The following is a 22258-nucleotide window of genomic DNA, read 5'->3' as shown; positions in this document are numbered from 1 at the left end:
TACAGGAAGTCTATGGCAGAGCAGAAAATTGAACCTAGGTCTCCCACATCCTAGGTCACTGCTCTAACCATTGGACTATCTTGTGGATACTGCACCTTTTGTACCATAGTGCTGGCATGTCTAGTCATAAGAAAAATGAAAAAAGAAAAAGTCAAATTCTTACTGAAGTTTACAGTACTTTTTTTTTAAAGATTAATTATGTTTCCTAACACATTTCCAATTAAACAAATTGTTTAAGCTCATTATTTTCTTATGCTGCTTTAAGTTTCATTTTAGGTTTGATTCCCTCCCATCCACATTTTCAGCATTATCTGCATGTGCTAAATTAATGGAGCCTTTCAGAAGATTAAGATCTCTTCAGGGACACCGAAACCTACTGCAGATCTTTTCCATTTTAATCCGACGTGTAAGGTCTCCACTTCCAGAACCATCTAACTCTTTGTAAAAGCTGGAAAAGTACTCTTCTTGTCTCTTCCAAGCAAATAATAAGTGCATCCATTGCTGGATACAAGATGATACCTCACTTCATTCAAAAACCTGTGTCTAGTCTTGATGTGTTCGTAAGTTTAAGCTATACTTTTCAGAATATAAAGTAATACTGAGCATTGGGATTCTTCTGTGCTATTTTTGGGATAAAAAGGATGAAGTGGTGGAAAGATTTTTCTGAAAAGTTCAAGAGTAGTTTCTTGTTACATAAGCAGCTTATAGCATTAATTTTTAGAGGCCCAGAAGTTAGAATTAATGGAAGCCTTCATGTATTTGTCATTTATCTGCTTTCAAATACTTACAGTGAAAAATACGGAAATCAATGTATGGATGAGAACCTCTTCTTTCTGTTTCAAATCCTGCCCGACTTCTTACTCGCACATCTCCTAGAAATAGGGTCAAGAGTGAAATAAGAGTGGAAGAGCAGCAGAGATAAAATGCAATTGAACATAGCTGCAATTGAACAAGGGATAAAAAGTCATGTACTTAATGGCGTAGGGTTATTTATACAATAAACCTACTCAAAGCTTTTTGTTTTAGAGGTGAAGTTTCAAAACAAGTGTGAAGATTTGTTAAACATGCAACTGCATGCTTTTTCTCAACTTCTTTCCTGCCTAAACATATGTGGCCAAAAGCATTCAGATGAAATTAAAAACATTTGGCTACACCATTATGATAAAAAAATGCGTCTTAATGTGACAAGAAACAAGAATGTTAAAAGTTGATTTGTCCCTCAGTTAACACATGAAGCAGGAATATTTGCATAGTTCAAAAGATTTAACTTCAAGAAATTGTAGCTTTTAGCAAATAAACTAGTTACCCTCTGTTCTCATATTAAATAATAAAACATTTTCCCGCTACCATTTACTTACTTGTGCTCAGCTGTTTGAACATTACAAAATAGCCTATTCAAATATCAAAACGCAGTATTAAAATTTTAAAGCATCAGTATGTTTCTAGGTATTTGCTACTGCAACTTAAACAATTAAGTTTATACTTAATACACTATACTGTATTTCTTAACATATTAGTTGATTTCTGCATTCGTGTTTTACCAATTGAAAGCTGATCAGTGTAAGTAATTCATTCATTCATTGAGACAAGAGAATTCACCTGAATTAAAAAATCCCTTCAGCTTTTAAAAATGAGATCAATTTAATATTATGTTTGTCTCAAGTCTAACTCAATGTTAAAACATTAGACCATTCTCAAAATTGCTCTATTTCTATTAATGAAATCCTGAATGTATATTACAGTCCTCTCTCCAAAGAAAGCAGTTTTCATATAAGTCATAATTAGGGATTTAATGGGGATGACAAAGACTATATTTTAAAAAATTGTGAGCACTAAAGAAAAATCTGTAGGTACTTAAATTCCAGTAACTGCCACCATTCCACTGTGTTGAAATTGTTTCATCTCTCCCTCTCTGCTTCTCCAACTAATTTATTCACAGAACTAAATTAAACACATTATTAAACCAAGTAGCAAACCACTTTACTAAGATTAGCATTGTAGCTGAAGATACAAAAATGTTGTGAATAGTAATACAACAGTATGTATGATGGATAGTTTTGCAGAAATTTTATATATTTATATAAAATATTTTATATATTTATATTTATATATAAACACTACTATTTGGCAATACATATAATAATGCACTTTATATAAGTAGTATCTTGAGAGGTACAATGTGTGAGTACCACAAAGATGAGGAGGATCCAAGTTGTGTATTATAATGAAGTATTCATATATTCACACAGTCTTGAGGGGTATGAAATGTTTTCAGTTATTCTTTCCTTGTATATGTTTTTAAAGGTCTGAAAGTCCTTTGTGAAACTGCTAATAGAAGATTTCAGCAAAAGGAAAGCTTATCTCACCACCACCCATGCAGTAATCTTCACCTCTCAGGCTAACAAAGACAATGTCAAATTATAAGACTCTCCAAGATGTTCAGCTAAAAGAGTGGTTCATTCCACTCTCTAGAAGATACAAAGGTAGCACTGCAGAACTCTTCTGCGAGGCACATGAACTGGTGATTCATTGGATAAGTAATGTGACCTTAGGAAATACTTCTAAAAAAAAGTCTAGTAAAAGAAAAACTTTAGAGAGAAAAAATCAAAAGATGGAGAAGAGGGAGGGAACTCAGATTGTACATTGATATTTTCATATGAAACTGGCAAATAGGACTGCCCCCGTTCTCAGGCAGAGTACAGCTGCTAAACTTGAGTCACATCATCATGTACCAAAAAACACATCAAGAATAAAAGGGAAAGCAAAGGAAAATAGTATGAGGAGCTCCGAGAGAAACACCACCTGAAGACTTCCTTGGGAGTTTCCTGTTAATAACAGAAACTAATGGGTATCATGCCTCAGCGAAGCCTAAAAAAATATTTTCTACTGTGTTTTGAGTTCCCACGTGCCAGGGTCTGGAGTTTGACAGCTGAGCCAGTCTATTCAATTGCCCATATTTCTCCCAAACGTTATGAAGCCATTGCCTTTGAATGGTAGAAAATTTTGAAGACTTCATACCAGGGGAGGTCACTTTTAATTTTCCTTTGAAGATTTAAGTAACCTACAGGTTCCATTGCTGTATTCTACCAAAATGGGCTAGATATAGAGGAAGGAATAGTTTAACTATTAAACTGATCAAGGTTAAAGGATTATAGCAAAGGAGACTTGCCTGATGACCATTTCCCTTCACTGAATCTATGTAACATATTTCACCAGCCACAAAATCCCACAGTGGCAAAGAAAATCCCACAGTGGCAAAGATGTTGATGGCAAAGGGCTCTTCAAGTTATTTGCTTGAGAGCAATTTTGTTTTGCAAGTTCACCAAGTGAAACACAGCAATAGGTTTACAAAAAAAGGCACTGTTTCTGACTGAAAGAATGAAACACACATGATGGGATGGGTAGCAGAAAAGAAAGAGCAACATACTAATGATGCATATGGACAATAATGAAACAGAGGTAACTGTATTGAGACAGTACAGGGGTAGGAAGGAATGCTTTTATATCTACAGTACAGAGTAGAAATTTCCCAAATAAGCAGAAAAGAGTCTGTGGAAAAGAGATATTTTCACTGAGCAGTTGAAAGGTAAAGACCTAGTACCCATCAAAAATCTCCTGTTGGTTTTTTTTTAATACATTAAAATACCTAAAGTATTTGCCTCAGAAATATTGGAAAAAGTGGAGTGCTGCAAGGCGCCTAAAGGTTCTGAACGGTAGCTCAAAACAAAAAGACCATCTCCTGGCTGAACTGGAAGGAAGGGAGGACTTTATTTAGAATGGAGGGGAGTATAGAGGAACCCTGGAAGCCAGGAGACTGTATAATCTATAGAGACCATCTGTCTGTAATAGTTCAGTCCCATTCTTAGAAGAAACAGCAATGCTTGCCTTTTACAAGCAGTCCTCTTGGGATGACAAGCCTTCATTGTCACTTCTTGGACCTCATTTTAGGGGAAGACTGTTCCCAATACACAGAAAACCAGAAATGATAAATACCTGTTGGCCTGGTGGAACAAATGGGCTGTCTCCATTACAACTGGGAGTCACCCAGATATTTACGAATGGAATGAGTTTAGCATCTTTTTTCAGAGCAGCTTTCTTCAGAACAAAGGGAGCCTCCATGAATCTTTAAGACCCTGAAAAACGTCCAGTATCAAAGCCAAATAATTCTTCTGGGAATTAAAGCTAAGTCACACCTCCAGTAAGAGAAACAAATGATATTACAAAGAGTACTGCAAATGAAATTCTTTCATCCTTTTATTTCATTCTGTTAAAGATTGGCTTTAGCCTTTTAAAAAGTTTCATCAAGGGGATATCTGAACTATGGTAACAATCACTACAAAATCCTTTAAGTCTATTACAAAAGCTTCATAATCTTTTTTCCAGTAATGTTCTATTTGCTTACTGGCTAGATTTTTGGAAGCAGCCGCCCAGACTACAAGAACAAGAGTCTTTATTAACTGAGAAATGCAATCATCCTCTTCAGGGGGATTAGCTTAAACATCTTCTCTGTCTTCCCATGCTTTTTTCTGAAATTCATGACAAACCCTAATAAAACTACTCTTTTCAGAGTAAGTCAACACATATCTCTAGTGACTGCTGAATGGTAGTCCCTAATCACCACTGCACTCATTTAAAAGTGATTTTTTAAAAATCCACCAATTCAAAGAGGACCAAAAAGATAAAGAAGAAACTTCAACCTCTTCAAAGGAAAAAGAAGGAAAAATCTTCTTCGCTGAAGTCTCCGATTTAGTGTGCATGTATGCACATTCTTAGCTATTTTTGTTGGCTCAGGGTACTAAACTCCGTTTTATTTCTAGCATAGGTGGAGAACTTGGATGATTTGCAGTCTGTCACAAAAGACATCAAGGTACCAGCAAAGGGAGAAACTAGCTTGAAAAAGATGATGGGTGAAAGAACAGAAAGAGAAGGATGAGAGTGCTCCCTTGGCTAACTAGTTGAAATTGCACAGGGCAGGATAGCCAGAGGAATGCCCTAGTTTAGGGGAAGAGGATCAGGCTCAGAGTTGAAATGGAAAAGAGAGAATAGCCTGCATATATTAGAAGTAAGACAAAAGGAATCAGGGGATAACTGTTGCTGAGGGGAGGTTGCTAATTTTCTACCTTTGTTAGCTTTTTGGCTTTTTCTTCCCCCATAGTGATGATGAGCTATTGTAACACCGACAGACCCCGGTCACAGCAAACAGGATCGAACCTGGCACCTCGAGCTGAATGCATGAGCCTCTACTGCATGAGTCAAAAGCCACACGGCCCTTAGCTAAGGCTGAGACAGACTCATTAATATCTAAGTGGTCTCGGTGCCACTAGAGGGGACAAAGCACCACACCCAGGAGGTGTGTGGGTTACACTATGCAAGTGTAATGAAGTAATGAAGTGTAATGAAGTGAGCTGTAGCTCACGAAAGCTCATGCTCAAATAAATTGGTTAGTCTCTAAGGTGCCACAAGTACTCCTTTTCTTTTTGCGAATACAGACTAACACGGCTGTTCCTCTGAAACCTGTCACTATGCAAGTGGGGATTGTATAGGGTAAGTAGTCCAGATCTAGCAGAGAGAGGTGCCTTATCACCAAAGCAGACAGTTTAGAGTAGGCCACTCAATGCCCCATAACTTCCAAACCCTATATTGGCCAGGGCTCCCCATAATGGATCTTGAGGCAGCAGAGAAGAGCAGAAAAGCCAAAACACAGTAAGAACAGAAGGAAATCAAGAAAATCTACAGGAGCCTAAGGAAGAACATTGAGGAAAGCTACCCTGTAGCTATTATCAGAAACAGCTGACTGGGGTCAATATAGCTGGATCACGCTTACAAGATACCAGCGCAAACAGCAGAAGAGTTCTACAGTGCTGTATTTCTATTTTTAGAAGATGAACCATTATCCAAGGTCTGAATCTGGACTGAAAAATGCTTTTGGAGAATGCCAGAGTGGCTGAATATATTTTTTGGAGTGGAGAAGGAGAGAGTAGCCATCTCAAGCTGACAATGTTCAGTTGTACTGACACTGATTGAGTCAGTTAAGGTTTTCCCATTATTTTCAGGGATTTTCAATCTTTTTCTTTCTGAGGTCCCACCCAACATACAATAAAAATCCCAGAGCCCACCTTGGCCACAACTGGTTTTCTGCATATCCAGTAGATTAAAAGCCAGGGTTGACATTCGAGGGTAGCAAGCAGGGCGATTGCCCAGGGCCCCACAAAGCTAAGTTGCCTGGGCTTTGGCTTGAGTCCTGGGCGGCCGGGCTCTGGCTTAGATTTTCTGCCCTGGACCCTAGCGAGAGTGAGCCTAACACTGGCCCTTCTGTCTGGTTTATTTTGGCGGACCCTCTGAAAGCTGCCTGCAGCGCCCCCAGGGGGCCCCGGGCCCCTGGTTGAGAATTGCTGATTTAGGTATCCATAAGGTTATGTTTTAGGTAGGATTTGGAAATACTGCTGTACCACAGTAACATCACTCCAATTGGGGTCACTTGAACCTCTCTTCAAGACTTGGATTCCAAAAGCCTGCAAACTTTAGAGAAAGCAATTTCACAATCATTACAGCCAAACAAAGCCAATAGGATAAGTTCTAAGTAGTCTTTCTGTTAATTTTATAGGGCTGCCGATTAATCGTAGTTAACTCACGCGTTTAACTCCAAAAAATTGTGATTAAAAAATTGGCATTAATTGCCATTTTAATTGCACTGTTAAACAATAGAATACCAATTGAAATTTAATAAATATTTTGGACGTTTTTCTACATTTTCATATATATTGTATTGTGTTGTAACTGAAATCAAACTGTATATTATTTTTATTACAAATATTTTCACTGTAAAAATGATAAACAAAAGAAATACTATTTTTCAATTCACTTCATACAAGTACTGTAGTACAATCTCTGTCATGAAAGTGCAACTTACAAATGTAGATTTCTTTTTGTTACATAACTGCACTCAAACACAAAACAATGTAATACTTCAGAGCCTACAAGTTTACTCAGTCCTACTTTTTGTTCAGCCAATCGTTAAGACAAACAAGTTTGTTTACATTTACAGGAGATAATGCTTCCCTCTTCTTATTTACAATGTCACCAGCAAGTGAGAACAGGCATTTGCAGGACCCTTCTGAAGCCGGCATTGCAAAGTATTTATGTGCCAGATACGCTAAACATTCGTATACCCCTTCATGCTTCGCCACCATTCCAGAGATCATGTTTCCATGCTGATGATGCTCATTAATAATATAATGTGTTAATTAAATTTGTGATTGAACTCCTTGGGGGAGAATTGAATGTCCCCAGCTCTGTTTTACCCACATTCTGCCACATACTTCATGTTATAGCAGTCTGGATGATGACCCAGCACATGTTGTTCATTTTAAGAACACTTTCCCTGCATATTTCACAAAACGTAAAGAAGATACCAATGTGAGATTTCTAAAGATAGCTACAACACTCAACCCAAGGTTTAAGAATCTGAAGTGCCTTCCAAACCGAGAGGGACGCAGTGTGGAGCATGCTTTCAGAAGTCTTAAAAGAGCAACACTCCAACGTGGAAACTATAGAACCCGAACCACAAAAAAGAAAATCACACTTCTGCTGGTGGCATCTGACTCAGATAATGAAAATGAACATGTGTTGGTCTGCACTGCTTTGGATTGTTATCAAGCAGAACCAGTCATCAGCATGGACGCATATCCTCTGGAATGGTGGTTGAAGCATGAAGGGACATATGAATCTTTAGCGCATCTGGCATGTAAATATCTTGCAACACTGGCTACAACAGTGCCATGAGAATGCCTGTTCTCACTTTCAGGTGACATTGTAAACAAGGAGCAGGCAGCATTATCTCCCACAAATGTAAACAAACTTGTTGGTCTGCACGATTGGCTGAATAAGAAGTAGGACTGAGTGGACTTGCAGGCTCTAAAATTTTACATTGTTTTATTTTTGAATGCAGTGTTTTTATATACAATTCTACATTTGTAAGTTCAACTTTCATGATAAAGAGATTGCACTACAGTACTTGTGTTAGGTGAACTGAAAAATACTACTTCTTTTGTTTTTTTATAGTGCAAATACTTGTAATCAAAAATAAATATAAAGTGAGCACTATGCACTTGATATCCTGTGTTGTAATTGAAATCAATACATTTGAAAATGTAGAGAACACCCAAAAATATTTAAATAAATGGTATTCTATTATTAACAGTGTGATTAATCACGATTAATTTTTTTAATTGTGCGATTAATCGCAATTAATTTTTTTAATCGCTTGACAACCCTACTATTTTAACATCCCCCAAAATTATGTTATTCAGTTACATTCAATTGTTATATATAGTTCATTTGGAGTATCAACTTATTAATCAAATTAAAGGTAAACCATATTACTATGTTTTTTACCTCTGTTGCTAAGGAATTACACTTAAGCCAAGCAGTTCTGTGATTGTAGACTTATTTGTATGATGTACGATGCAAAGGTGTGCAGAAGACTGCCTAACAATATTTGTATTCCTGAAAGAAAGCCACTATATTATCTTTTTCTTATCCATTACCAATTTAAAATTAAATCAAAATTTGAGTTTTATCTGAATCACAGCTAGAATCTACAACTATTCTATAGAAAGTTTAATGCAACTTTAATTGGTTTCTCCCAGGTCTGTTCATAAGACAACACTAATGAAAAAAATAGTTACTAATTTGTACAAATAAAGTGAGCTTAACATTTGGGAATACAGAATGACCACCAACCAATGAGAAAGTAGCAATGTGTATTATAATAGTGATACAAGTATCCAGGCAGTAAGATTCAGAGTACACAGAGTAAAACAGGGCAACTCCTCTTTTAAGGACTTAGTTCATTTGACAAGTTAGCAATTAAATACAACAAATTACAGGCAAGGGAGTTATGCTCATCACAGTAAGTCTGTTTCAGGTGTTCTACAACATGCAAATTAATTCAAAATATGTACAAAATTAAAATTAAGAATACAATATTGAATGTTTTTATAGCTCTAATTCTATTCCAGTTCTGGCCTTTCAAAAGAAAAATAATAAACATATCATAGGAAGTTAAGATATTGCCTTCAAGTTGATTGTACAGTATTCAAATGGCAGTAATGAGTCCTCTTTTGTGTTCCAAAACTGCATTATGGTGCATCACCACACCACTTCTATGCTCTTGATACAATTCCATATTTTTCCATAAAATTCCAGAAACCAGTAAGAAAACCAGAAACCAAATCCTTATCCCCATTAGAATAGAATCTATGGTACCTCAATCTTCTTGCATCTCAGAGCACTTTAAAAAGCTGGATACATATTATCATTCCCGTTTTAGGGAAAAAGCTATTCATTTTTATGTTTTTGAAACAATAAATTTCACTTTGCTAATTGAAAAGAAGAGGCACTAAGTGTCACATCACAATTAAATCACAAAAATTAAGTAAAATTCACTAATGTTAAGGGACAAAAATCCCCAAAGTGAGAAAATTCATATTACAGAAACTCAGACCTGAATTTACTTTCTTGTACCTAAGTAGAGGAACACAAACTATATACAGTAAGATAACTGGCACTTTGGAGAACCCTGCAATGCATGCTGCAAAAAAGTATGAGTATAGAGTTTTAGTCCTAAAAACAAAATAAGGAAAAACATTCCAACATATGAACCAACTGGAAAACAAATCAGTCATTTTCAAAAAGCTTTTAAAAATAAGGATCTTTTTTCCACTCAAGAGCTCTCTGAAGTATTTGCAGGGGGGTTGGGCAGATGGGGATGCAGCTCCCTCTTAAGAGATCCCTCCCCGTGCAGCTCAGGAGTGATGGGTGCAGGAAGTGGGGGGCAAGGGGGAGTTTGCAGAGCTTCCTGAAGCTGGGGGAGAAATCAGGGTGGGTCTGACGCAGCCCCGGATGCCAAGCGGGGAAGAGGAAGTCCCGTCCTCCCCAGCCCAGCCAGGACTAGAAGCTGAGCATAGCACAGGGTAGAAGCCACCAGCCGGGTCTTTCCCAGTCCCACCTCCTCTCCACAGTAATTTATGTCTCTGCCGGCTGCCCTGGCACCCGAAACATACTGCTGGGGAGGGTTGCATGACTGCTCTTGTGACTTCCCTGTGTTTCCCCATCAGGGAGTCATTTCTCTGCGGGGAAGCAAAGAAATCTGTGGTGGACATAAATTCTGTGCATGCACAGAATTCCCCAGAAGTCGTCAAAATGTGGATTTTTCATGATTGACATAGATATCTTGGAAAGGGGAAAGGTAAAAGGTTGAGCAGAATATGGGTCATGATGTGGACCTCCTTATAAGAGTTTCCTGTGAGAAGCCAGTCACTGAGGTATGGGAAAATTGTAAATCCTCTTCTTGTCCAAGCAGCCACCACTGAAAAAACCATGGGTGCTGTGGACAAACTGAAGGGGAGGACTCTGAGTTGGTAATGGTTTTGGTCAAAGAGGAACCTGAGGCATCGCCTGTGGGCTGAATGGATATCTGTATAAAAATATGCATCTTTCATTCTGAGAGCCATGAACCATGTGCCATTCTCTATTGATGCCAAGCATATTGTGGAATTTTAGTTTTTTGATAAGCTGGTTTAACTGACATAGATCAAGAAGTAAGGAGAATAGAGACTCCCTTTCAAGGGTGTTGAGGTGGAACCTTTTCTGTGGCTCCCCTGAGGAGCAGGGAGCTCACACCTCTTTTCATAAAATTACCTCATAAGAGGAGAGGTTCCTGAAGAGCAATCGGGAAGGGGGTTTGAAGAAGGAGTAGTCAGAAACTCATTTAGAAAGCCCCCATCGGTACTCTTCAATACCCATTTGTCTGTAGCTAGGACCCTCCAGCTTTTGACAAATTGAGTAAAGCAGCCTTCAAACATATGAATAGGGGAATGAAGAAGCAGCAATAAAGGGATGTGGATTAAACAAACTCTTTGCCAGAGGTTAGAATATGACATGGTGGTGGATGATGCAGAGGGTGGGTTCCTGCTCACTCTCTCACATTGTGGCTCCTGAGAACACTGATGATAAAAGGGCTGAAGAGGTGGGTCTTGCCCTATATCCCTATTTATGATGCTTCCTCTTGGGATGCCTAGCTGGTGAAGAATTGTTCTTGCATCTTTGAGAGAGTGGAGCGACTTCATCCATTTTCTCATGGAGCAGGTTAACAGTGTCAAAGGGCAGATCTTGGATGGAACTCTGCCTCTCTCTAGGGAAACCTGAGGATTGTTGTCATCGTTGATCCCTCGAAGTCGAGGATGATCTCTTTCACAGGTTTTATTTTTTATGGGTCCTTTGGTGACTGAGGAGTCCAATCCTTGAGCTGCAGACCCACTGGTAGATGTTGCAAGTGGTGTTGGAAGTCAGGGTTGGGCTATGATCATTGCGTGACAGCTGTCTGTCCTTTATTTTCTGGCATTTTTCTGCTACCAGGGGAAGACGATTTTCCTCAAAAGTGGAGGTTCCTTCTCTGACAAGTCTTCTCCAGTTATCCCTATCCTGGACTACTGTCTCCCAGTGTGTGGTATTGATGCCACATCTCTTGATGTTTATCTTGAGGATGTCTTTAAAGTGTTTCTTTTGGCTTCCCCCTTTCCTTTCTCCTTTGGTGAGTTAGGCATACAGCAATTGTTTTGGTTAGTGTATATCAGGCATGCACACACAGTACCTGCTCCACCTCAACAGGTGCTTGATAATCAGGGCCTCAGCACAAAAGATGTTGGCCTCTGTGAGGACACTGACATTAGTGTGGTGATCCTCCCACTTTATGTTGAGGATCTTCCTAAGAAAGTGCTGGTGTTCTACGTTTTTCAGGTATTTTCTATAGGTCATCCAAGTCTCACAGCCGTAGAGGAGAGTTGGGATTATCATCACTTTATAAACTAAAAGTCTAGTGTGTGTTCTGATGTCGTGATTGTTGAACACCTGGTGAGACAGTTTGCCAAAGGCAAGGCTGGCACAGTGGATTCTGTGCTGAATCTCAAGGTCTATGTCTGCGTTCTGTGAGAAATGGCTGCCAAGACAGGCAAAGTATTCTACATTTTCCACTTCTTCTCTGTCAGTATAGATCTTCCTTGCTGCGTCTGATAATTGACCAGGAACTGGCTGGTGGAGAACTTTTGATTTGACGATGTTCAGAGTCAGCCCTAGGCTTTTGTAAGCTTCAGAGAAGCAATTATGGACTGTTTGTAGATCCTCCTTTGAGTGTGCAAGTACAACACAATCATCTTCATACTGGAGTTTGGTAACTGTTGCTGATATCACTTTAGTTCTGGCATGGAGACAATAAAGGTTGAAGAGGTTGCCGCCAGTCTGATATTGGATACCAATGCCATGTGGGAGACAGTCTTGGGTTAATGTTTTCATAGCTGCTAAGAAAATGGAGAAAAGGGTGCGTGTCAGTACACAACCTTGTTTTACACCAGTTCAGATGAGAAAGGGCTCACAGGTAGAATCACTGCACAGGATGGACACAGTCACCTGGTCATGGAGGAGTCTTACAATGGTGATAAATTTGCTTGGGCAGCTAAGCTTTGACATGATTTTCCACACAGCCTAATGGTTGCCAGAGTCAAAGTCTTTGGTCAGATCAATAAAGGTCATAATCAGCTCCTGGTGTTGTTCTTGACATCTTTCCTGGATCTGCCTGGCTGAGAAAATCATGTGGATGGTGCCTTGTGAAGCCACACTGATACTCTGGAAGTACTTCCTCTGCAAGATGGAGCAGGTGATTCAGTAAAATTCTAGCAAGAATTTTCCCTGCGATGTAGAGAAGGGAAATGCCTCGACAGTTGCCACAGTTGGCCCTATATCCCTTTTTGAAAATGTTAACAATGTTAGCGTTATGTAATTCAGTGGGGATTTCTTCAGTGCACCAGATTTTGAGGAGCAGCAAATGAAGCTTGTTAGTCAGTGTTTCTCCCCACACTTTTAGTACTTCAGCTGGTATGCCATCAGGACCTGGTGCTTTATTGTTCTTTATTTGCTTAATAGCTTTGAGGACCTCCTCAAGTGTTGGTGGGTTGGCAAGAGTTTCCAGATTGGGTGCTGAGAGATGGAGTCAATGGTGTCATCAATCACAGTGGAGTCTCAGTTTAGAAACTTTTGGTAGTGTTCCTTCCAGCGCTCTTTGATAGATTAGTTATCTTTAAGAAGGGTACTACCATTTTCGGATCTCAATAGTGTGAGGCCACATGAGGTTGGTTCATACAGGGTCATTGTCTCACAAAAGAAGCTCCACATATCATGTCTGTCAGCAAATGCTTGGATTTCTTTTACTTTATCCTCCCACCATTTGTTTTTGATTTCTTGGATCCTTCTTTGAACTTCAGCTTTGAGCTGATGGAAAGAGCTCTGCTTCTGACAGGAAGATGCATAGTTTTGCGAGTCACAGAAAGCTTTTCTCTTTGGGTTCAAAGGGCTGTGATCACAACGTTGTTGTCGTCAAACTAGTTCTGATGGTGGTAGGTAGCAAGGCTAATGGATTCCTCACAAGCCTCATGGATGGTAACCACGGTTCTGTCCTCATGACAGTGGCCATAGGCATCCCCCTGGATGTGGTATCTGCCACGTCCACCACAGCTTAGAATGAGATTTTGGCCACCAATTTGCCCTCATCCACTAAGGCCTAAAAGCAGGCTCTATTCTCCTCAGAAAGCTTGTCCTTAAACTCTAGAAATCTAGCATAATTGATAAAATCATGTTTGGCCAAGGGGTCCTAATAATTAGAGATCCTGAACTGGAGAGAGATGGAAGAGAATACCTTTCTTCAGAAAAGGCCGAGTCTCTTATGTCCCTTATCACAGGAAGGAGCCTTTGGGTGCTGGTGCCTGGACCACTCTGTGGCTGCCTGCACTACAGATTGTTTGGCGGATAGTGAGACAAAAAGAACTCTCACCCCTTGGATGGGACAAAGTAGTGCTTCTCAGCATTCTTGGAGGTGGGAACACAAGTAGTAAGGGTGTGCCAAACCATATTTGCTGGTTCCATGATGACCTAGTTGATGGGAAGGGCCACTTTGCTGTGTCCAGAAGGCTGAAGAATGTCTAGTAGGCTGTGCTGAGGCTCCTGAATTTCCTTCAGCTGGATTTGTAGCTCTGCCATTATCCTGTGCATGAGCTCTTGGTATTGTTTAAAGTCATCCAGGGGAGACGGAGATGATGGGGTAACCACCTCACCCAATGACAATGACGAGACTGCTCTTGGAGCCATCAGATCTGGTTCACCTTACTCCTCTGAATCCTCTGACAGGGCCAATTGCATATAGCTGGGTGATAGAATCATAGAATATCAGGGTTGGAAGGGACCCCAGTAGGTCATCTAGTCCAACCCCCTGCTCAAAGCAGGACCAATTCCCAGTTAAATCATCCCAGCCAGGGCTTTGTCAAGCCTGACCTTAAAAACCTCTAAGGAAGGAGATTCTACCACCTCCCTAGGTAACGCATTCCAGTGTTTCACCACCCTCTTAGTGAAAAAGTTTTTCCTAATATCCAATCTAAACCTCCCCCACTGCAACTTGAGACCATTACTCCTCGTTCTGTCATCTGCTACCATTGAGAACAGTCTAGAGCCATCCTCTTTGGAACCCCCTTTCAGGTAGTTGAAAGCAGCTTTCAAATCCCCCCTCATTCTTCTCTTCTGCAGGCTAAACAATCCCAGCTCCCTCAGCCTCTCCTCATAACTCATGTGTTCCAGTCCCCTAATCATTTTTGTTGCCCTTCGCTGGACTCTCTCCAATTTAACCACATCCTTCTTGAAGTGTGGGGCCCAAAACTGGACACAGTACTCCAGATGAGGCCTCACCAATGTCAAATAGAGGGGAACGATCACGTCCCTCGATCTGCTCGCTATGCCCCTACTTATACATCCCAAAATGCCATTGGCCTTTTTGGCAACAAGGGCACACTGCTGACTCATATCCAGCTTCTCGTCCACTGTCACCCCTAGGTCCTTTTCCGCAGAACTGCTGCCTAGCCATTCGGTCCCTAGTCTGTAGCTGTGCATTGGGTTCTTCCGTCCTAAGTGCAGGACCCTGCACTTATCCTTATTGAACCTCATCAGATTTCTTTTGGCCCAATCCTCCAATTTGTCTAGGTCCTTCTGTATCCTATCCCTCCCCTCCAGCATATCTACCACTCCTCTCAGTTTAGTATCATCTGCAAATTTGCTGAGAGTGCAATCCACACCATCCTCCAGATCATTTATGAAGATATTGAACAAAACCGGCCCCAGGACCGATCCTTGGGGCACTCCACTTGATACCGGCTGCCAACTAGACATGGAGCCATTGATCACTACCCGTTGAGCCCGATAGCAAGGAGGACTCATGCACAGATCCGAGGTATCTGGGATAGGGCTCCTACAGTCCCAGTATCACCAACAGATGGACCCATCAGTGGAAAGGAACCCCATAGAAGAGGGTACCACCTGTCCCTTGCCAATCAGGTCTTGTGGAAGATCAGAACCCTGAACTTCTAGGGGTTCTGTCTGGGGCTGCCTGACCTCAGTGCCACAAAGTTTCCTACAGACTCATTGGAACAGAAGGCCAGATTCCTGATCAACAGCGGCACCGACAGTAATGATGGTTGTGCTTCAAGACTGTCAGGGAGAATGGGAGAATAACTCCATCTCCTTGTGACAGACTCCTCCTCCATTGTAACAACATCCCAGAATATAAATGGACCCAACAGACTGGTGAACTCAGACGGAGAGAGCAAAGACGTCTTCTGGGGAAACATATGTCTCCATCCATCCTGAAGAATGAGGAGAGTCCATGGGTAGAGCTGGAGCCTCTCTGGTTACCATGGCTATCGGCTCACTCTGGGGCTATTATCGTTATTGGTATCCTTTGGGTTCCCGCAGTGGATGGAGGCACCAGGAACTGTCTATCCTCCATCTTCAGCACCATCAGATCCATGCCCTCACATGCCTCTTTCTCTTGTTGAGAAGATTTAGTCAGGCCTAAGACTTCAGTGCCCATGCATGCTGGCTCTCTGAACTCTGATGGGGTCAGGAAGTGATCCCTTCTTTTCAGGATAATTTTAGACATAGATGACTTGCCTTTCCATCTAAGAGAGTGCTCCTTACTCTAGTGTGAAGCGTTCTCTTTAGGCTTAACAGACTTAGCCTCCATTCCCGACCTTGCGCTCGGAGGGGTGCTACTTGCTTGTTGAGGCTGATGTACAGGGTGGGGCCCCAGCCGAAATCTGACCGAGGCTTCAATGCCTTCTCCATGAGGTGTTTTCTGAGTCTCGACCCCCATGAGTTCTGGGGGGAAAGGAATGAGATGCTGGACTTGGCAGAAATGTGACCCTCACCCAGGCAGTATAGGGAGTGTTGATGTTTATTGTTCACAGAAAAGGAGCTAGAGAAGGAAACAGTTTTTGAACCCTGGGCATAATCCCAGGCTTCTCAGGGGAAAAAATGCTATCTTTCTATGCTGCACTATACTATTAAAACTAAAAAACTAACTATATAGCATTCTTATAGGAGTGACGCAATAATAAGGAGCTGAGAACACCAAAAATTCTGATGCAAACCATGTGGTGGTAGGAAGAAACTGGAAAGGCTTTGGCCCACATTGCCCTTTATGACCTTGGTTGGGAACATAAGGAGAGCTACTGCATGTGTGCAAGCCAATGGACAATGCCTGCGAGAAATTCTGGACACAGGCGCATGATACACATAGGGATCATCACTCAAAGAAGAATCATGATACCAAAAAAAGAAAATCCTCACGATTTTTAAGCGAGTTATATTACTTTTTTGGTCTGGTACCTCACTTTTGAATTCTTAGGGGGAAATTTCCCCTTTGTGTATGAGCATTTCAGAAAAAAGTCATCCTGAAATGCACAATCTGGGAAACGTCCTCTTCCTTTTGCTCCTGGTTAATAAGTAGGACACTTTAGTATCATCCCTTCCCCAAGCACCGATCTCAGCTCCCTCTTCATCCTGTGCCCTACACCCTGTAGCCCTCTCTAGTAGGTACAAACCCCAATCTTACTGTACTTTCTATAGGCACTGCCCCATCCAGCTCCCACCTGTTAATACAGTCTCCGGCCCCCTAATTGGCTGCTGGCCCGGCCATTTCCCTGGATGCTGCCCCTGTCAAGTTCTAGGAGACTGAAGTCAAGCTGGGGCTGACTCCCAGAAGGTTGAATAAGAGGAAGACAATCCTGGGATACTTTCACCACCCCACCCCTTCACCTACTTAGGGCTGAACAGAGGAACAGGATGGGAAAGAGTTACCCGTCAAGCTAGCACCCTCAGCACTTTCCCAGCTCCATGGGGTGCTCTTCCCATCCTAAGCCCAGGCAGCACATGCAGGAAAGCAGAGAAGTCCTGCTTCAGTTACTCCATTTTAATTCACATCATTATTTCAAGATTGAGATTTAAGAAAGTTTCTATAATGAACTTTACAAGTGTAAGACAAAACTATTCTTATATGCAAATATTTACTCTGTAATAAACCACTCAATTTTAATTAGAACAAAAAATAACAGATGCTAAAATGTTCTGCTATATGCATACTGAATCAGGGACAATAAAAAGTACGCAATGCAAATAGACTTTACATAATATTGTTTAAAAATGACCATACAAAGGTAATTGCCACCCATTAAATCTATTTTTTCTACAAATTTAACTGAGGTACACAAAGAAGACAGTTACCTTTTCCATAACTGGTGTTCTTCGAGATGTGTTGCTCATGTCTATTCCACAATAGGTGTGTGTGCTCACCACGTGCACTGGTGTCGGAAGTTTTCCCCCCAGCAGTACCCATAGAGGAGCGCCCATAGCGACCCCGGGAGTGGTGCCTCCACAGCATGGCATATGGAGCGCTGTACACTCCCCCCACCCTCAGTTCCTTCTTGCCACACAACTCCAAAAGAGGGGAAGGAGGGCAGGATGTGGAATAGACATGAGCAACGTAATTCGAAGAACACTAGTTATGGAAAAGGTAACTGTCTTTTCTTCTTCGAGTGATTGCTCATGTGTGATCATTCTACCATAGGTGATTCCAAGCTATATCTATTGGAGGTGGGTAGCAGTTCACAAACTCATGGGACAGAGAACAGCCCTGCCGAACCCAGCGTCTTCCCTGGTCTGGGAGACCATCACATAATGCGAGTGTGAACTGAAGACCATATGACAGACCTACAAATGTCCTGAATGGGGACATGGGCCAAAAAGGCAGCCAACGAGACTTGTGCCCTAGTTGAGTGCGCCCCCACAATTGATGGCGGAGGGATTTCTGCCAGATCATAACAGGTACGGATACACGAGGTGATCCAGTTGGAGAGCCGCTGAGTGGAGATCGACCAACCCACCATGCGTTCAGCCGAGGCAATGAATAGCTGCGAGGATTTCCTGAAAGGCTTAGACCACTCCAGGTAAAAGGCCAGAGCCCATCTCACATCCAGCGTGTGGAGGCGGTGCTCCTCATTGGACACACGGGGCTTGGGGCAGAGGACTGGCAGGAAAATGTCCTGACCCATGTGGTAGGCGGAGGCCACCTTCAGGAGGAACGAAGAATGTGGGCGGAGCTGGACCTTATCCTTATGGAACACCGGGGATCGGAGGTCAGGGCCCTCAGTTCCGAGACCCACCCAGCCCACGTGTTCGCTACGAGGAAGGCTACTTTCCACGAGAGGCGTGACCAGGAGCACGTAGCTAGCGACTCAAACAGGGGGCCCGTCAGCAAGGCCAGCACCAAATTCAGATCCCACTGTGGGACAGGGGGCCTAATTTATGGGAAGAGACGATCCAATCCCTTAAGAAATCGGCCAGTTATGGCATGGGAGAACACCGTATGCTCCTGCACCGGAGGGTGGAAGGCCAATATGGCTGCCAAGTGCACCTTGACAGACGAGGGCTCCAGGCCCTGGGCTCTAAGGTGAAGGAGGTAGTCCAAAATGAGCTGAATCGGGGCAGTCATGGGGGAACACCCCACTCAGCTGCCCATCGGGAAAACCAAGATCACTTTGCCAAGTAGGCTCGGCATGTGGAGGGTTGCCTGCTTTCCAAGAGGACGTGCTGAACCCCTTCCGAGCATGTCCTTTCCTCCCAGCCTAACCATTGAGCAGCCACGCTGTGAGGTGGAGTGCCGCTAGGTTGGGGAAGAGGAGGTGGCTCTGGTCCTGGGAGAGCAGGTCCAGGTGGAATGGTAATGACCACAGCAGGGCGACCGCCAGGTTCGTGAGGGTACCCTACCAATGCTGCCTGGGCCATGCTGGGGTAATCAGGAGGACGCGGACCATGTCCATCTTTATCTTTTCCAGGACCCTGCCAATCAGGGGGAACATGGGGAAGGCATAGAGAAACTGGCCTGACCAGGACAGGAGGAAGGCATCGGAGATAGCGCCCTGTCCCAGCTCCCCTCCCCACCCCTGCTCCCCTGGAGCAGAACCGGGGACAGCGACGGTTCTGCAGAGTTGTGAACAGGTTCACCTGGGGAGTTCCCCACTCTTGGAAAAGTCTGAGCGCCACCTCTGGGTGAAGAGACCACTCATGTTGAGAGGAGAAGTCCCTGCTCAAGCGGTCCGCCCACAAGTTCCGGACACCCGGTAGGTGGTAGGCGGTAGGCCTGTAGGCAAATGTCATGGGCTATACAGAAGTCCCACAGCCTGAGGGCTTCCGGGCAGAGGATCGGACCCTGCCTTGCCTGTTGATGTAAAACATCGAGGCCATGTTGTCCGCGAGAACCCTGACCACTCTGCCCTCCAGGTGCAAGCGGAAGGCTATGCACACCAGTCAGACCGCCCTGAGCTCTTTGACGTTTATGTGGAGGGCCAGGTCCTGTGCAGACCGCAGACCTTGGGTCTGAACGTCTCCCACATGTGCTCCCCACCCTAGGTCCGATGAGTCGGACACCAGTTCCAGTGATAGGGACCCCGCGGAGTATGTTCCCCGGAGAGTACCACCATCAAAGGGAGACGATCACCAGTTCGGGCACAGTGAGGACCTTGTCCATCCTGTCTCTGGCTTGGGAGAGCACCGAGGCCAACCAGAGTTGGAGGGGCCTCATCCTGAATCTGACGTGACGAACCACGTATGTACACACCAACATGTGACCTAAGAGCTAGAGACACGCTCTGGCTGTTGTCACTGGAAACCTTGTGATTGTGACGATGAGCCCTTTCAGGGTCTCAAACCTGTCTGGTGGGAGGGAGGCTATGGCCGACATGGTGTCCAGGACCGCCCCGATAAACTCTATGCATTGTACCAGGACTAATGTGGACTTGGTGTCGTTTACCAACAGGCCCAGAGTGGTGCACGTGGACAAAAGGAGCACTACATGGTCCCGCTCCTGCGACCGGGAGCTGCCCTTGACCAGCCAGTCATCCAGATAGGGGAAGATCTGGACGTCATGACATCTGAAGTAGGCCACCACCACAGACATGCATTTAGTGAATACTCTCAGAGCAGTGGACAGGCCAAATGGGAGGACCATAAATTGGTAGTGCTCCTGCCCAACCGTGAAATGGAGAAAGTGCCTGTGCCCCTCGAATATGTGGATGTGGAAGTACGCGTCCTCCAGATCAAGAGCAGCGTACCAGTCCCAGGATCCAGGGAGGGGATGATGGAAGCCAGAGAGACCATGTGAAACTTGAGTTTTAACATGTACTGGTTCAGACCTCGCAGGTCCAGGATAGGCCTGAGCCTGCCTTTGGCCTTCGGGATAAGGAAATAGCGGAAGTAGTACCCCTTGCGTTTGAACTCCGCTGGCACCACTTCCATTGCTCCTAGGCCAAGGAGCTGCCCCACCTCCTGCTAAAGCAGGGCCTCATGAGGGGGTCCTCCAGGAAGGACGGGGATGGAGGGTGGTTGGGCAGGGTAGAGGTAATCTGGAGGGTGTAGTCCTGAGAGATGGAATTGAGGACCCAACAGTCCGAGGTCAGCCGCGACCATTCCGGGAGAAAAGCACACAACCGGTTGGAGAAGGGAAGCTTTACTGAGGGTGGATCCCTAATGAGAACTGGTAGGTTGGCCCCAGGCGTCCCATCAAAACTGCTGTTTCCCTGCCTGTTTGCCCTTGGAGGACCCAGGCTGGGGGGCAGACTGAGACTGTCTCTGCGGCCGTTTCTTATAGTCCTGCGACTTTTTTAAGGGGGCTCATTTTTAGAGTGGGTGGCCTGGGTGGGAGCCTGCTGCGACTTAAACTTAGGTCTTGCCGGAGCCAGAACAAAGAGGCCAAGAGTCTTAAGCGTAGTGCGGGAGTCCTTCAGGCCATGCAGTTTTATGTCCCTCGGTTCCTCAAACAGAGCCTTGCCATCAAACAGGATGTCCTGCAAGGACTCTGTGCCTCACTGGACAGCCCGGACAGCAGGAGCCATGACGCCCTTCTCGTGGACACCACAGAGGCCATGGACCGCGCCGGCGTGTCTGCTACATTCAACGCTGCATGCAAGGTTGCCCTGGCAGCTGCTGTATCCTCCTCCACCAGAGCTTTGAACTCCTTCCTGTCATGCTCCTGGAGAAAGTCCTCGAACTTGGGCAGAGAGCCCCATAGATTGAACTCATAATGGCCCAGGAGAGCCTGATGGTTCGCCACCTGTAACTGGAAGCTCGAGGACGAATACATTTTTCTCCTAAATGAATCCAGACTCCCTGAATCTTTATTTTTCATACTAGGGGCTGGTTGGCCCTGCCGTTCCCTGTGGTTGACCGAGTCAACCACCAGGGAGTTAGGAGCAGGATGGGTGTAAAGGTATTTATGTCCTTTGGTGGGCATAAAATACTTGCGTTCTGCTCTCTTAGAGATGGGGGCCAATGAGGCCAGGGTTTGCCAGAAGGTATTTGAAATTTTTGAATATTTGAAATATTTGAAATATTTAAAACCCCTTCATGGAGTGACAAGGCCACCCTGCCCGGTTCTGAGGCAGACAGGACGTTAAAAAGGGAGTCCGAAGACTCCTCCACCTCCTCTGCCTGAAGCTTGATATTTGATGCCACCCTTTTCAATAGCTCCTGGTGGACTTTTGAGTCCTCCTGCGGGACAGAGGGGCCGTAATCGCCTCATCAGGGAAGGGCGAGGAGGCAGGCGCAGTACTCTGCGCATTCACCAGCACTGGAGGATCCACCCCCTTGTTGCCCTCCAGGCATGGCGCCGAAGATGCATGTCCCACCGACTCCTTCCTCGGAGGTCGGGAGAGGGAGGCCGACTGCCATTCCGAAGCTCTGGCCACGGAGCAAGCCCCCACCGGGGGCGTCCAGGGCCACGCTGCCCACTGGTACCACTGTGCCAGCCACGGGGCCCGGTGCCACTGCACCT

General features: G+C 43.9%; 1 protein-coding gene across 2 annotated transcripts in view; it reads right to left on the bottom strand.

Annotated features, from left to right (window-relative positions):
* Positions 1 to 22258, bottom strand: part of PDE7A (phosphodiesterase 7A) — a 139254-nt gene that overhangs the window by 46833 nt on the left and 70163 nt on the right. Inside the window, exon 3 of one of the 2 annotated variants that reach the window (XM_073331008.2) lies at positions 789 to 872. The exons of the other annotated variant lie outside the window; for it this stretch is intronic. Within the exon in view, the coding sequence (XP_073187109.1) occupies positions 789 to 872 (84 nt within the window). The remainder of the gene's footprint in view (positions 1 to 788; positions 873 to 22258) is intronic. 2 annotated transcript variants of the gene reach the window in all.

Source organism: Lepidochelys kempii, chromosome 2 (genome assembly GCF_965140285.1).
Source record: "Lepidochelys kempii isolate rLepKem1 chromosome 2, rLepKem1.hap1, whole genome shotgun sequence".
Taxonomy (NCBI): Eukaryota; Metazoa; Chordata; order Testudines; family Cheloniidae; genus Lepidochelys; species Lepidochelys kempii.
Note: the sequence above shows the minus strand (reverse complement) of the source record. Positions and strands in the feature narration are given on the sequence as shown.